Source organism: Phacochoerus africanus, chromosome 2 (genome assembly GCF_016906955.1).
Source record: "Phacochoerus africanus isolate WHEZ1 chromosome 2, ROS_Pafr_v1, whole genome shotgun sequence".
NCBI classification, from domain to species: domain Eukaryota; kingdom Metazoa; phylum Chordata; class Mammalia; order Artiodactyla; family Suidae; genus Phacochoerus; species Phacochoerus africanus.
The window spans coordinates 15,999,155-16,016,056 of NC_062545.1; the positions used below are offsets into that span (position 1 = coordinate 15,999,155).

At 47.4% G+C, this 16,902-nt stretch overlaps 1 protein-coding gene and 1 long non-coding RNA gene across 3 annotated transcripts in view; one reads left to right on the top strand and one right to left on the bottom strand.

The window, feature by feature from the left end:
* LOC125121561 (uncharacterized) overlaps window positions 1–16,902 on the bottom strand; it is a 46,268-nt gene that overhangs the window by 11,470 nt on the left and 17,896 nt on the right. The window lies entirely within an intron of this gene.
* LOC125121558 (retinoic acid early transcript 1E-like) lies at window positions 9,723–14,937 on the top strand. Of its 2 annotated transcripts, XM_047769945.1 has the most exons (7): window positions 9,723–10,200; window positions 11,447–11,627; window positions 12,219–12,482; window positions 12,704–12,985; window positions 13,627–13,815; window positions 14,163–14,260; window positions 14,603–14,937. In XM_047769945.1, exons 1-6 carry the CDS (start codon window positions 10,039–10,041, stop codon window positions 14,222–14,224), a joined length of 1,140 nt encoding a protein of 379 aa, XP_047625901.1. In that variant the 5' UTR covers window positions 9,723–10,038; the 3' UTR covers window positions 14,225–14,260; window positions 14,603–14,937. The 2 variants fall into 2 exon arrangements, with proteins under 2 accessions (XP_047625901.1, XP_047625900.1); XM_047769944.1 differs by lacking the exon at window positions 14,603–14,937 and having other exon boundaries at window positions 14,163–14,425.

Sequence of the window (16,902 nt, forward strand, 5' to 3'; positions counted from 1 at the left end):
AGGGGTCTGGCATTGCCATGAGCTGTGGGGTGGATTGCAGATGTGGCTTGGACCTGGCTTTGCTGTGGCTGTGGTGTAGGCTAGCAGCTGCAGCTCCAATTTGACCCCTAGCCCAGGAATTTTCACATGTTGCAGGTACAGCCTGAAAAAAAAAATAAAAAAATGAGAAAGAAAGTTAAAAAAAAAATTCTTCCAGGAGTTCCCATCATGGCACAGTGGAAGCGAATCCGACTAGGAACCATGAGGTTGCGGGTTTGCTCCCTGCCCTTGCTCAGTGGGTTAAGGATCCAGCGTTACTGTGAGCTGTGGTGTAGGTTGCAGATGCAGCTTGGTCCAGAGTTGCTGTGGCTCTGGCGTAGGCCTCAGCTGCAGCTCCGATTTGACCCCTCGCCTGGGAACTTCCATATACCACAGGTGTGTCTGGGGAGCAGGTGTAGAGCAAGTGGCCTTGGCACAGACACAGGCTTGGACGTCAGAGCTCAGCCTCAGGCCTGTGGTCAAGGAGGCCCCTGCATGTGACAACGTAAGGGGCACATTCTCAAGGTCAACCAGCAAAAGCCAGACAAAGTCCTCAACTTTAGAATGCTTTTTTAAATGTTTTTATTTAAGTATAACTGATATACAACATTGTGTTCATAATTTCTGTTGTACAGCAAAGTGATTCTGATATATGTACGTATATACGTGTTCTTTGTCATATTCTTTTCCATATGGCTTTTCATAGGATATTGATTCTAGTTCCCTGTGCTATACAGTAGGACTTGTTATTTCTGAATTCCTTGTCTAATAACTTGCATCTGCTAATCCCAAGAGAATGATTTTTTTTTTAAATATGTGTATTCTGTGGAAGGAAAAATAATTTTCTGCCTACCCTTCCAAGTTCTTGATTGTAATAAAAGGCAAACGAACAAAAGAAAAGGAAACAAATTTACTGATATGTATATCTCATATATACCTGAGAGAACCCAGAGGAAAGTGTGTAAACTCCCAAGTTAGCTTAGAATTCAAACTGAAATACCACCTTCATCGGGAAAGCACAGGGAATACGGCCAGCATTTTATAACATCTATAAATGAAGTAAAACGTTTTAAAATCATCAATCACTACCTTGTACAGCTGAAACTTAGTATGTGCGTCGACTATACCAACATTTTTTACATGTTTAAGTAAATAAATAAAAATTAGTTTACATCACACACACACAATACTGCCTGAGGAGAGAAAGGGGACAGAGAGGGCTGCAGGCCGAGGGGAGATCAGTGATTTGGGGACAACGAATGGCCCCTGCAAGAGCAGCTGGGAGGTGAGGCAGCACATGACAAAGCTGCTCTGGGTGTGGTGTCAGCTTCTAGTCTCCTCTCGGGTGAGGTGTCCGCCTTCCTCTGGTCCCACTTCACAGATGAGGAAGTCAAGGTGCAAAGACTGGCTGCTTGAAGCCTGGAGACGCTGTGCTCTGTTCTCTCTGGACGCATCTGGGGACACTGACTCCCTGGCTGCCGCGGGATCCTCCACCAAAAGAGCCCTTGGGCCTGTGCGGTGGTTTGCGTCTCCCTTTGGAACTGCAGCCTCCCAGGTCTCAACAAGGGTGACCAGAGCCCCGAGAGCGGGCAGCCTGGTTCCTACTGGACTGTAGCTGGGCGTGTTCTGGTGGGGGCTCATATGCCTGGCAGCTTTTCTAACTCTGGATGTGCATGGAATACATTCCCGTGGATTTGTGAAGAAAGCCAGGAAGGTGGTTTCTTGGAGCACCTGAACTGGAGAGTCTCTCCTAATCCACTATTTTCTTTCTAAAGTCATGTGGTATCCGATAGACATCTCTCTTTTTTTTTTTTTTTTTTGGTTTTTGGTTTTTGGTCTTTTCAGGCAGGGCTACATCTGCAGCATATGGAGGTTCCCAGGTTAGGGGTCGAATCGGAGATACAGCTGCCAGCCTATGCCACAGCCACAGTAACGCCAGATCCGAGCCGCATCTGCAACCTACACCACAGCTCATGGCAACACCAGATCCTTAACCTGCTGATCGAGGCCAGGGATCGAACCCAAAACCTCATGGTTCCTAGTTGGATTTGTTTCCGCTGCGCCACGACAGGAACTCCCCAGTAGATATCTTAACTGCAGCCTTCTGAGACCCTGAGCAGAAACCCAACCACACACGATACCATACTTTTTGACTATTGTCTGAGCTGACACAGCCTTGGTGAAGCTGAGGAGTTGGTAGCTATTTGTTACACAGCAATAGAAACAAATGCATATACTTTTAGGCCAAGGAGAAAAGTAGAAATGGAATAATTTCATGATTAAAATAATTTCCCGTGTACTAGCTTAGGCGCTGTACTTTTCAAATTATATTTTTTTTTCACTCCCTTCATATTTCCAGGCAGGGGCCACAGGCTATGTTAACATGGTAGCACATTCTGCAGCTTATATCCCTGTGTGACATCCATAGGGTCACCCCTGTGGGCTGGGCCTGCTTTTGAAAGGCCAGCAATTCCTTAATTCTACATGAACTTGTGGGAAAATAAAGCTGCCCCCGATTTCGCAGGGCTCCTCTAAACATCACAGCCACCTGAGACACAGAAATGTGTACAATTTAAAGACAGGAAATGCTTAAGGGAACCCTCCTTCACTGTTGGTGGGAATGTAAATTGGTACAGCCACTCTGGAAAGCAGTATGGAGCTTCCTCAGAAAATTGAATATAGCACTGGCATATGATCCAGCAGTCCTACTCCTGGGCATATATCTGGACTAAACTGCAATTCAAAAAGATGCATGCACCCCTATGTTCATTGCAGCACTGTTCACAATAGCCAAGACGTGGAAACAATCTAAATGTCCATTGACAGAAGAATGGATGAAGATGTGGCATATATACACAATGGAATACTACTCAGCCATAAAAAGGAACAAAATAATGGCATTTGCAGCAGCATGGCTGCAGCTAGAGATTCTCTACCATGTGATATCACTTATATGTGGAGTCTAGAACATGGCACAAAGGAATCTATATACAAAACAGAAACAGGATCACAGGCATAGAGAAGAGATTTGTGGTTGCCAAGGAGGAGAGAGAAAGAGTGGGATAGACTGGGAGTTTGAGGTTAGTAGATTCAAACTATTATATTTAGAATGAATAAGCAACGGGATCCTACTGTACAGCACAGAGAACTATATACAGTCTCTTGGGAAGGACCATGATGGAATATAATATCAGAAAAGGAATGTATGTGTGTATATATGCGTGTGTGTGTGTGTATGTGTGTGTGAGAGAGAGAGACTGGGGCACTTAGTGGTACAGCAGAAATTGGCACAACATTGTAAATCAGCCATATTTTAATTTAAAAAAATTCAAGGTAAAAAACCCCTGAAATAACAAAAGTTGTGAAGAAAAAAGTGTAAAGGTAATTTCATCTTAACATCCAGAAGTTAGCATTATTAACCATTTATTGAAGCTTGAATCTGTCAAACAGAGTGCTGGGTAGATTAATAATATCTGACTTGAGTGATATTATGTATGTGCATATGTGGGTATAAATATATTTTATGTATATGTGTAAATGCACACATATATTATAGTGATAAGTACATGCCATTCTGTTCTACATGTTTGCATACACACTGTTATATAAAACCAATTTTTTAATCTGTTCTTATAAAAATTTGGGAAAACTAAAAACATTTTTTGTTCCCCCCCAAATAAATAAATAAAGATAAGAAATGCTTGATTTCATTTCCCCAGAAGCCTTGTACTCATCAAATGCTATGAGAATTAGAAATACAGCCATTTCTCTAGGTGATTTCTCTCTTACCAGAGAGCAAAGGATACAGCCTGAATTTTGACCCTGGGCTAAGCCCTAAAGTACCAGGAAGACTGGATGGAGGGCCTGCTCCAGCTATTTCCATTTCAAAAAGTCTGAGGCCCAGTTCTACGGACCGTCTCTAAATCAGAAAAGCCTGGCTGGGGGTCACGGGAGAACCTGGCCCCTGGAGAGATTGTGTCTTCACAGCAACGGAGTCAAGGTGGAGAAAGGAGAGAAATCCATTTTCCGTGTTTCTCATCTCGCACACAGCTTCAGGGTTTGCTTGCCTGACAGCTTTGCGCTGTCTTGCATCAAGTGGCCCCAGTGGCAGGAGTTGGAACATGGAGCCACATAGTCATTCTTCGTTTTGAGTAAAGGCGATTTGTCTCTGATCCAGGGCACCTTGGGAGCACATTCGAGATAAACCTAACAAGCATGAGTATTTTTTTTTTTTCCCACTGTACAGCAAGGGGGTCAGGTTATCCTTACATGTATACATTACAATTACATTTTTCCCCCAGCCTTTCTTCTGTTGCAACAAGAGTATCTAGACAAAGTTCTCAATGCTGTTCAGCAGGATCTCCTTGTAAATCTATTCTAAGTTGTGTCTGATAAGCCCAAGCTCCCGATCCCTCCCACTCCCTCCCCCTCCCATCAGGCAGCCACAGGTCTCTTCTCCAAGTCCATGATTTTCTTTTCTAAGGAGATGTTCATTTGTGCTGGATATTAGATTCCAGTTATAAGTGATATCATATGGTATTTGTCTTTGTCTTTCTGGCTCATTTCACTCAGTATGAGATTCTCTAGCTCCATCCATGTTGCTGCAAATGGCATTATGTCATTCTTTTTGATGGCTGAGGAGTATTCCATTGTGTATATATACCACCTCTTCCGAATCCAATCCTCTGTCGATGGACATTTGGGTTGTTTCCATGTCTTGGCTATTGTGAATAGTGCTGCAATGAACATGCGGGTGCATGTGTCTCTTTTAAGTAGAGTTTTGTCCGGATAGATGCCCAAGAGTGGGATTGCGGGGTCATATGGAAGGTCTATGTATAGATTTCTAAGGTATCTCCAAACTGTTCTCCATAGTGGCTGTACCAGTTGACATTCCCACCAACAGTGCAGGAGGGTTCCCTTTTCTCCACAGCCCCTCCAGCACTTGTTATTTGTGGATTTATTAATGATGGCCATTCTGACTGGTGTGAGGTGATATCTCATGGTAGTTTTGATTTGCATTTCTCTTATAACCAGCGATGTTGAGCATTTTTTCATGTGTTTGTTGGCCATCTGTATATCTTCTTTGGAGAACTGTCTATTCAGGTCTTTTGCCCATTTTTCCATTGATTGATTGGCTTTTTTGCTGTTGGGTTGTATAAGTTGTTTATATATTCTAGAGATTAAGCCCTTGTCGGTTGCATCATTTGAAACTATTTTCTCCCATTCTGTAAGTCGTCTTTTTGTTTTCTTTTGGGTTTCCTTTGCTGTGCAAAAGCTTTTCAGTTTGATGAGGTCCCATGGGTTTATTTTTGCTCTAATTTCTATTCTAACAAGCATGAGTATTTAAAGTCCATGAGAAAGTGAGTGTGAACCCAGACAAATATATTTCATTAAACCAAAGTTAATGCTTTCCTAACTCAGAGTTCCCGCCATGGCTCAGCGGAAACAAATCTGACCAGCATCCATGAGGACACAGGTTCAAACCCTGTCCTGGCTCAGTGGGTTAAGGATCCGGTGTTGCCATGAGCTGTGGTGTAGGTTGCAGACGTGGCTCAGATCCCTGTTGCTGTCACTGTGGGGTAGGCTGGTGGCTACAGGTCCGATTTGATCCCTAGCCTGGGAACCACCATATGCTGCTGGTACAGCCCATAAAGACAAAAGAAGAAAACAATATTTTTATTTAAAGAGTATTCCCAACTCATCCCTCTTAACTGGATTCCTATATTCATTCTTCTAACGGGATCCTGTAGCCATTCCAATTCCATCTGACATGAGGGTCCCGAGGAGAAGAAAATTGAGGGTGTGATGGGGTTCAGAACATGCTACCCCGTAATACCACACCTCAATGTCTTGAATATTTTGATATGAAGGATTTTGAGAAAACAGCAGAAGCAGGAAAGTTGCTCGCAACATTCTCCACCTCCTCCCCTGAAAGCGATCCAAAAAAACCCTCCTGGGAGAGGTGCCCCCCCGCCCCCCAGATCCAGAGGAAGGGAGCACCCTTGTCTCAGGGGACTCTGAGAAGAATCCAAAGAATTCGAAGAAGCAGTTCCCCGCAGTTCACCACACTGACCCATAGTCTGTGACCATCATATTTCTACGACTGTTCACGCTTCATCAAGCATAGCACAGAAATACTCGCGTGTAACTGACTTTTCATTTCCTGATGAAGTCTTCATGCCACATCAAACGTACATTGAATACTTTTGCACACTTTTCCCCCATTAATCTGTCTTTATCAGTTTAATCTCCAAACCCAGCCGGGAACCCCAGCAGGGCTGAGGAAGCATTTCCTCCCCTCACCTCCAGAAGCACCCCCAAGCATTCATGGCCAATTGATTTTTTGTGGGTGGGGGGGTGCCCGGACAAGTCATGGGCAAAGAACCATGTTTTCAACAGATGGTGCTGGGACAACTGGAGAATCACTTGCAAAAGAATGAGGTTGGCCCCTCCCTGACACCGTGGACATGAACTCAGAATGGATCAAAGTCATACATCTAAGACACGAGACTATGCAAGTCTTACAAGGAAACACTGAAGTATATTTTTGTCTTTGGGTTTGGTAAAATCTTCTTAAATACACCACTCACCACAAATGACAAGGCAAAAAATAGACTAATTTTACTTTCTCAAAATTAAAAAAAAAAAAATTAACACTTCAAAGAACACCATCAAGAAAGTGAAAAGAGGGAGAGATGGAGTGGGGATTTGGGATTGGCACACGCACACGAAGGTATATGGAATGACGGTGCAGCGGGGACCTGCTGTACGTTGGAAATTACAGTAACTCTGGCTCGGGTCGTCAGTGTCAGAAAGCGAGTCACGGGGACAAGGAGAAATCTGGACAAGGCGCTTTACTTCTGCAGAAGGGCGCGGGCCCTCGCAAAAGTGTGCGTGCCAAACAGAGGACCCTCCCCTCTTTATCCCCAACGCAGGTGATGGACCTGCCCCCTTGCAGGTCAGGGCGCACACTCTTCCCGGTTGGCTAATTTGAAACACATTGTTACTGGGAGAAGGGGGAAAGGGGAGGGGTGGGGGTCGCAGGAAGGCGAAACCGGAGCAAAATGGAGTCAGCAAGATTTCCTTTGATAGAAAAGACGTTGTGTTACTTTCCACATGTAGAGCACAGAGCATTCTACTTAGTATTTGGTGATAATCTATGTGGGAAAAGAATCTGAAAGCGAATGAATGTCTGAATCACTTTTTGTACAGCAGAAATTATCACAACCTTGTAAACCAACAATACCTCAATAGGGAGTTCCCGTCCTGGCGCAGTGGTTAATGAATCCGACTAGGAACCATGAGGTTACAGGTTCAATCCCTGGCCTTGCTCAGCAGGTTAAGGATCCAGCGCTGCCGTGTAGGTTGCAGATGCGGCTCGGATCCCTTGTTGCTGTGGCTCTGGCGTAGGCCAGCTGCTACAGCTCTGATTAGACCCCTAGCCTGGGAACCTCCGTATGCTTCAGAAGTGACCGCAGAAAAAAGGCGAAAAGACAAAAAACAAAACACAAAACAAAAAAAAGCATACTTCAATAAAACTAAAATACAAAAGAAAATTCAAAAGGTGAAAAACAACCTACGGAATACGAGAAAATATTTGCAAATATTTGTGGTAAGTGACTAGTATCAAGAATATATAAAAACTCACACGCAATTATATAAAGGCATTAAATTGAAGCAAAGAATTTGAATAGACACTTCTCTAAAGTATACAGATGGCCAATAAACACTTGAAAAGGGCTCAATATTAGTCTGGAAGGGTGGGCTTGGAAATGCAAATCCAAACCCCAGAGAGCTAGTTCTTGCACATAAAAAGGCAGATAGTTGAAAGCATTATCGAGGAGAAACCCGTGCCCCCCTCTAAGGCTGGGGCTGAGTCTGTGCAGATGGGGAGTATTTCGTTTGAGCGCAAGGGGGGCACCTGAGGCTCAGAGATTGCGACCAATCCTTTATTTAACATGGTTTACCTCGGGAATTTCACAAGCGAATCACATGCAGGTTAATGTCGCTTCATTAGCCTATAAAGAGATGACATTCTACACAGAAATGGTAGATAAACTACAATAATGTTCTAGGCAAGTGGAGATGACAGAAATAAAGTCCAAAGTCAGGTGAAGTGTATCTTTTATTTGACGGTTCCTCGGGAGCGGGGGAAATGCCGGCTTGACCAATACCGGGGTTGGGTAGGAGGGTATTGGTTGCTGACTTTCGCCCGCCAGCGTGAAATGAAAAACAAAACCCCTTTGTGGCCGAACGAGAAGGCGCAAGGATTGCAGACTGGCAGGTTGTACGGAGGAAATGTAGGAAGTTATTCGACGACGAGTGCCTCGCCCAGGTAGGGATAGCTGTCCCTTCTCTTCCTGAGGCTGCTGCACCCCTTTGATTCCCGTGCCCACCTGGAGGAGCCTGGCCCAGGCAGAAACAAGCATGTCAAGACCTCCAGGAAGCTAGATCTGCTTTCGCCCACACTGAAATTCTAACTCTCGCTATTTATAGTGTAAGGGTCCCTCTGTCACAGCGGCTTCTACACATGTTCTCATGACCTGCTGCCAGAGGAGCCCCGTGGGACAGCTATTCCTACCTGGGCGAGGCACTCATCGTCGAGTAACTTCATAAGCTGCTAAGGGCTTGTGAACCGCAACGGATGAGATGACGTTATCCTGACACACCTTACATCATTCTTGTTTCAAAACAGCTTTTCTTCTAAAACCAGCTTGTGGGTCTTTGTCATAAACAAGTGGACTAGGGAGTTCCCTTTGTGGCTCAGTGGAAACAAATCCGACCAGTATCCATGAGGATGCGGGTTCCATCCCTGGCCTTGCTCAGTGCGTCGTAGATCCAGCGTTGCTGTGAGCTGTGGCGCGCATCGCAGATGCAGCTTGGAACCCCCCCCCCCCCCACGTCCCCCGTGGCTGTGGCTCCCATTGGACCCCTAGCCTGGGAACTTCCATATGCCACGAGTGTGGCCCTAAAAAGCAAGCGCGCGCGCACACACATCCCCCCCCCACACACACACAGACAAAAAAACTGGATTAAGACAACTTAAAGTCATAAGCAAGTGGAAATTGTCCAGTGGCAGCAGCAGGTTAAGTATCTGGCATTACAGCGGCTTGGGTTCAGGTCCCTGGAACTCCCTATGCCCCCAGCAGCTGAAAAAGAAGAGAAAAGAAAAGAGCCGTAATCTGACCTGTGAGATAAGATGCAGCCAATACACAACACAGCCTCAGTGTGGGTGGCAGTGTGAAGTGAGTAGGTGGGATGGATGTGGGCTGCGGAATACCTGTGCGGTCGGTGGTGAGTGCTCAAGGTTCAAGATCGGAGCGCGATAGAAGAGCAGCGCCCTAGAGAGGGTGGGTGGTGTCCTGCTCCCGCTGACCTGTTCTGGCCTTGATCACAGACAATCTAGAAAGTCATCACCGTGAGATCAAAGGAGCTGAAACGGGGGAGGGACAGACCGAAGAATAATTTAGACGACCGGTGCCAGGTACTTTTATTTTTATTTTATCTATTTATTTCGTCGGACTGACACGGAGTCCATCCGAGAACGACTGATTTGTGGTGGCTGCCAGCTGGGTAGGAAGCGAAGTCGGTTTCGGAAGCGTGGTGGGGGGTAGCAGGGTAGACGAGGCAGGCGCCGCCTGCGGGTTGGGAAAGTGGAAGTAGCGAACTGTGACGTGCGCCCGACTCCTCCCGCCAAAGGGGAGTGAGAAGGGGAGTTGTGCACTGGGGACAAGTTCTAATTGTCCGGCGAGAGCGGAATCCTCCAGAAATAGCTCGCCTGTCACTCCGTCCAGTCCCCCCCCAAAGTCCTGCCCAAGTGGGAAGGAGGAAGGAACCGGCGCGCATCGAGAGCACTTCGAACTCAGAGACCCCGACACCGGATCCCTGAGCGTGGTCTCCGAGCGCAGAGACCTCGGCCAAGGGGCCGCTTTGCAGCCGCAGCCGGGGACGCCAGAAATCGAGAGACGATTGAGGGGTGGAAACGGAAACCCCAAGGAGGGAGTTCTCGGAACTTTTCTCATGGCTCCAAACACCTACGATCTCCTAACCCGTGAGGGCAGCACTGGGCGGACACAACCAGACGGGGATGCTCATCGCCTCCGGGAGGCTCTAGGCGGGTCCCAGGCCTCCCTGGCGGAGGACCGCGCCCCACCGACCGCAGGCCTCAGAGCCCAGAGACGGGTGAGCAGGGAAGGAGCGGGCATCGGGTGTGATAGACCTCCAGGCAGGTCGCCTCCGGGGGATCCTGTCTTATCCCGTCGTCCCAAGGCCACCGGCTTCGAGACTGGGGTGTTTGGCCCACCTGAGCGGCGGATGGCGGGGGTGAGGGGCAGAAGGTGGGGGTGGGGAGAGTGCGAAGGTTGGGGGTACCTCTGGGGAGGAGGTGGTAGGGGCAGCAGGTTGAAATGTCTGCAGCTTGGCTTTGGCCGAGCTTCTCCCAGGGAGGGGCCTTGGAGTGTGCGAATCAGCTCTGGCGACAGCCCTGTGGCGGTAGTGTATCAACTCCAGCAGCTCTGTGGCCGCAGTGTATCAGCTTTTACCTGGTGGGAGCATGGAGAGTTGGAGAACTCAGGTTTATTACACAGCCGGGCTCAGTGGAGATCGCTCTCCGGAGCCTGAGCCCCGAAGAGGGGTTTCACAAGGCTTTTATGGGCTACCCCTTCCCGGTCCGTGCTTGGCTGGTGGGACCGGAGTGCGGTCAGGCAAGGTAGTAGATGCAGAAACAAGTTTACAGAAGCAGGTGTGTGGAGGAGGGGTGGTGGGGCAGTTGGCTGGACTTGGCTTAGTCCTCATGGCCGGGGTCTCTCCTTTCTACCTTTTCATGGGGACATCTTCTCGTACGGGAGGAGTTTGCAAAGTTCAGGCGAACTGAAGCTGGTAATAAGCAGAACCTCGGCTTTTGTTCAGTCTTGGCTCCAACAGGCTGGTTGGACCTACTGTACACTCACCTTTGAGGGCAGGCCAGGTTCGCTGTGTCTGCAATTAGTCGGATTAACATTGGGCTGTGCTTGCTGAGAGTGAATCTTAATTATTAGAGAGAGAGTTTGAGAGGTTAGGAGTGGGAGACTGGAGGTGGGAGAAAATCTGGGCACACAGACCAGGAGATGGGAGCCGTGGCCCCTGGAGGAGGCCAAGGAAGCAGTGGGAGGAGCAGCGGGAGAGGACGTCAGCGGGAAGGTTTAGAAGAGGAAGTTGCGGAGCAGTGTGGGCTGGGGGGCGGAAATCAGGCAGAGGAGCTCACAGAACCTCCACAGTGTAGCTCACACTGCAAAGGGGGGTGGGGGTGGGGGAGAGGCGGAGGAAAGTTAAGTGAATTTTGTTTTTAAAGTCTTTTTTTTTTTTTAATGAGGAATTACATTTTGAAAACTTGCAAACTTGCAAAACTTCCCTGGTCTAATTGTTTTTTTACATTGTTTTACAATAATAGGGCTTCCTCAGGCTTGGACAAAAGACTTTGGAAGGTACTCTGTGGTGGAAGTGTAGACACAGCCCAGGCTCCTTTTTTCTGGCTAGTCTCCTAAGACTGCTGGGGGGAATGTCACTGACTCACACTACAGGTCTACTTTTGCTGACACTGCTGCTGCTAAAACCCGGGAAGACTCTGCGCTGTGAGTGTCCTGGGATCTGGAGACCTGGCAGGCGGGGGGGGGGGGGGGGGGGGGGGGGGGGCCGGGCGGTTCCTGGCAGGTGGTTGCCTGTCCACCTCTTCTTAGGAGGACAGTGATGTCACTTACAGCCAGTATTCAGGGACCCAGCCTAAAGCACTGTCCCTGGTCCTATGTTCATGCGACAGCTCTCCCTGTCCTGACAAGTGCCACCTTCTACCCGCGGAAGCCTTTCCTGAGTACCTAGACCCATTATGAAGGTAGCATATGTGCAATGGTGTCTTTTTTCCCTTTTTGAAACTTTTGTCTCTTCATACAAATTTTAAGTCCCTGGAGGATAATTATGTTATATTTTTGGAACCTCAGTTGTTACACGGACTAAAAACATTTGTCAGGTGAAGCTTCCTGGTAACATTTTGTGTATGTGTTGGGATCATAGTGGCCTCCCAGCCTCTCCCTAAACCTGAGACAGTTAAAGGGGAGGCAGGACAGAGGCCACAGCAGCCACAGGGAGACCCCACATGGAGACCCCACCTCTGCAGCCAGGCCCTTCAGGCGGGTCTCCGGGGACACACCTGTGCTTTTGTCTCACAGATGCTCACTCGCTCTGCCTCAACTTCAATGTCACATCTCAGTCCACATCCGGACAGCCCTGGTGTGAAGTCCAGGGCTCAGTGGACACAAAGCCTCTCCTCCAGTATGACAGTGACAGCAACCAGGTCACAGCTTCGGGCCCCCTGGGGGAGGAGGTAAATGGCACCAAAGCATGGAGCGACTTGACTAGAACCCTGGGAGAAGTGGGCCCAGAGCTCAGGATGTTCCTGTCTGTCATCCAGCTGGGGACAAAGGAGACCAGGGGTGAGTATGGGGAGGGGGTGGGGAGGTGGGGACAGTGAGCAAGGGAGGGGAGCACAGAGCCCATGTGGGGAAGGGGTGTGGTGGGGAAGAACGGGACACGGGTCCCACCTCAGAGCCCCGGGGACCTGCTGGGCAGGACACAGGCCCCTAGACTGCAGACATATGAGCCCTGGGGGAGGAGGGACCCTGGGGTCGGGATGACTCTGTGTGTGGGGTCGCAGCTCCTCCCCGGCTGCAGGCCAAGCTGTGCTGTCAGCTTGAAGCAGAGCGAGGCACCACTGCCTCCTGGCACTTCAGCTTCGATGGGCAGACGGCCCTCCTCCTTGACGCCATGGACATGAACTGGACAGTCGTGAATCCCGGAGCCACAGGGATCAAGGAGCAGTGGCAGAAGGACCAGGACCTGGCAGAGCGTTTCAGGAAGCTCGCAGTGGGAGACTGTGGTCACTGGCTGAGGGAATTCCTAGGACACTGGGAGAATGTTCCGGAGCAGGAGCCCACAGGTAACTGAGCAGGTGTGAGGAGGTGGTAGGTCTCTTCCAAGGTCCAGTGCCTGCCCTCGTGTGGGTGTGAGCACGTTTGTGGGTATAACAGAAAATGTGGTGGGTGGATGGATGGGTGGATAGACAAAGTGACTGATTTCTTGGTGGACTTTCTGTCTGGAGGTTCAGTGATGGGAGTAGGATAGGATTTTCCAGCATCTTCCTTCAGGAGCCTCCTTCCCCATTAAGCAGTGATCCTGTCCCTTGCACTGTCAGATGGTCCCCAAATCTACATGTGTCCTTATGCTTCCCCGCCTTCTCTCCTTCCTCTTGCTCTGATCCTTTAACCAGCTCACACGTCACTGAACGAAGCCCTCACCCCTCTTCAGACACAATTGAGCACCCCCAGTTCTGTCCTCCTCAAACGGCTCCCCACAGTGACCATGTCCACGAGCGTGATAATCAGACGGACGTCTGCTGTCCCCTCCGTGGACATATGAGCTCCGGGAGCACAGGGCACAAGCCCTGCTCATCCTTCTACTCAGTGTCTGCACAGAATGAGTCAGTACCTGTGGGGGGACATGCGCTGTGTGGGGACAGTAGGTGCTGAGGACGGTGACTTCCCAGGTTTGACAAGAATTTTGCTTTTCTCTTTGTTTTAGAACCACCGCTGGAGCCCTCAGATAACCAGCAGTTACCAGCAAGGATCATCCCCCCCTCAGGCCTACCTGTCACTACAGACGTCAACGTCATCGGCATCATCATTGGCGTCCTCATCGTCCTCCTTGTCATTGTCCTCATCATTGTCCTCGTCATCAAGAGTTGTGATAGGAGATCAGGTACCCCGGCAGGTGAGAAGCAGGCTGGCCCCTGGCTCCTGGGCAGCGCGTGTTCTGGGAAGGGCTTAGGAGACGTGAGCCCGGCTCTCACCCAAGCCCTGGGCACGGATCCTTCTCGACACGGAGATGATGCGCTTCTGTGTCCTGAGCCCCACTCTGCACAGTGGGGCTGGGGGTTACTCGGCTCTTGGGGCGGAAGGGGCTGGGGAGGGGGGACAAGCCATGTATCTATTACCTGGGGGGCGGGGACAGGCCGGGTGTGACTGTGCCCAGGATTCTGCCAATCCTTTGATGAAAAAACGTTTTATTCTCTGATGAGAGCGTGATTTAGCTCAACCACTTTCCCAATGTTCTAACAGCTGTTCCATCATCTGGTGTTTCTTCTCTGGACCAACCCGTGGTGGCAGAGACTGAGCTTTGAGGACAGGCTGGCTGCTGCATTATTTTCTACTCAGAGGTGGGTTTCCCACGAAGCTAAAGCACCACTCCCTTTCCATGACTGTAGATGGGCTCTGACAAGGTCCTGGCTCACAATGTATTAACGTGGTCATTTTGAAGAATTTGCAAAGGTGATGTAAGTTAAAGAGAAAAAAAGTTCAGTCAAGTACATTGAGTAAGTTAAGACGGCCAGTTTCACTCTGACGCTCTTTCCGTCGGACTTCCCTCCATGCGAGGTGGAACTGGAGTGCCTGGTGGTCTTTTTTTTGTGATGCCGTTCAAAGGCACATGAGTTAGGAATGTACTTACATGTTTTACCGAGACATATTTTATGTGTTCACACTCACTTTTATGCTCTTAGGTCCGGAACTGTGTTCCTCTGAACGTACAAGGCCTTTACAGAGACTCATAAGTTTGGAGTTCCATCTTGGTTCAGCAGAAACAAATCTCACTAGTATTCATGAGGACGCAAGGTTGATCCCTGGCCTCACTCAGTGGGTTAAGAATCTTGCGTTGCCATGGGAGGAATATAAACACAAAAATTCTTAACAAAATTTTCTCATACTGAATCCAACACATAAAGAAGATCATACCCCATGACCAAGTGGGATTCATCCCAAGTTCGCAAGCATGGATTGGCATACCAAAATCAATCAGTGTAATACACCACATGAACAAAGAAAAGTAATAAAACCACATGATCAGCTCAATAGATGCAGAAAAAGCTTTTGGCAAAATTCAGCATGCATTCATGGTAAAAACTCTTACCAAAGTGGGTGTAGAGGGGCCATATCTCAATATAATAAAAGCAGTTTAGGACAAACCCACAGCCAATATACTACTCCATGGGAAAAAGTCTGAATGCCACGAAAATTTGGAACAAGACAAAGGTGCACTCTTTCCACTTTTATTTGATATAGTATTGGTAGTTCTGGCCACAGAAATCAGAGAAGAGAAAGAAAGAACATGTATCCAAGTTGGGAGAGAAGAGGTAAAATTCTCATTAAATGCAAATGTCATAATACTATATATAGAAAACCTTAAGGTCTCCAGACAGAATCTACCAGATCTGAGCAATGATTTCAGCAAAGTAGCAGGATACGAGACTAACATTCAGAGATAGGTTGCATTTGTGCATACTACCAAAGAAATATCAGAAAAGAAATGTAAAAAAAACCCAAATACGTTTCAAAATTGCACCAGAAATATAAATACCTAGGCATAAACCCAACCAAGAGGTGAAAGACACTGAGAACTCGAAAATAGTAAGAAAAGAAATTAAACAGGATACAAAGAAATGGAGAGATATCCCATGGTCTTGGACTGGAAAAATTAATACTATTAAAATGGTCAGACATTCCCATTGTGAGTCACTTGTAACAAACCCGACTAGTATGCATGAGGACATGGGTTTAATCCCTGGCCTTGCTCAGTGGATTAAGGATCCGGCATTGCTGTGAGCTGTGATGTAGGTTGCTGACTTAGCTCGGATTCGACTTTCTTTGGCTGTGGTGTAGGCCAGCAGCTGCAGCTCCAATTTGACCCCTAGACTGGAAACTTCCATATGTTGTGGGTGGGGCCCTAAAAAAAGAGAAATGGTCATACTACACAAAGCAATCTACAGATTTCATATGATCCCATCAAATTGCACATGACATTTTTCACAGAACTAGAACAAGTAATACAAAAACTTATAGGAAATCATAAAAGGCCTAAAATTACCAAAGCAATCCTGAGGGTGGGGGGAGGCAGGGGGCATAACTCTTCCCATGCTTCAGATAATATTACAAAGCTACAGGAATCAAGACAGTGTGGTACTGGTACAGAAAAAGACATACAGACCAATAAAACAGAATAGAGAACCCAGAAATAAACTCAGACACCTAGAGTCAGTTAATCTTCCACAAAGAAGGCAAGAATATAAAATGGGAAAAAGACAGCCTCTTCAGTAGGGGGTACTGGAAAACCAGGACAGCTGCATGTAAATCAATGAAACCAGAACACACTCTCACACCATGCATTAAAAATAAACTCAAAATGACTTAAAAACTTAAACATAAGAGGTGACACCATAAAACTCCTAGAAAAGAACATAGGCAAAAAACCTTGTCTGACATACAAATGTTTTCTTAGGTCAGTCTCTCAGGGCAATAGAAATTAAAAGAAAAATAAGCCAAAGGGACCTAATCAAACTTAAAGGCTTTTGCACAACTAAGGAAACCATTTGGAAAAAAAAAAAAAAAAAACGCAAGAAAGAAAAGTAACCTACAGTATAGAAGAAAATAGCTGCAAATGATATAACTGAAGAGGGCTTAATCTCCAAAATAGACAAACAACTCCTACAACTCAACAACAAAAAGACAAACCACCCAATTGAAAAATTGGCAGAAGACCTAGATAGACATTTCTCCAAAGAAGACATACGGATGGCCAGCAGGCACATGAAAAAGTGCTCACCATCACTAATTATTAGAGAAATTCAGATCAAAACTATAATGGGGTACCACTTCACACTGGCCAGAATGACTATCATTAGTAAGTCTACAAATAGCAAATGCTAGAGAGGATGTGGAGAAAAGGGAACCCTCCTACACTGTTGATGGGAATGTAAATGGGTACAACCACTATGGAAAACAGTATGGAGTTTCCTCAGATAATGAA

Excerpts from the sequence above, each read along its gene's own strand:
- LOC125121558 (XM_047769945.1), top strand. The coding sequence starts at position 10,039 with ATGGCTCCAAACACCTACGATCTCCTAACCCGTGAGGGCAGCACTGGG. Across the intron at positions 10,201-11,446 it reads GCCTCAGAGCCCAGAGACGG|GGCTTCCTCAGGCTTGGACA; the intron begins GTGAGCAGGGAA and ends TTACAATAATAG. Across the intron at positions 12,483-12,703 it reads GGGGACAAAGGAGACCAGGG|CTCCTCCCCGGCTGCAGGCC; the intron begins GTGAGTATGGGG and ends GTGGGGTCGCAG.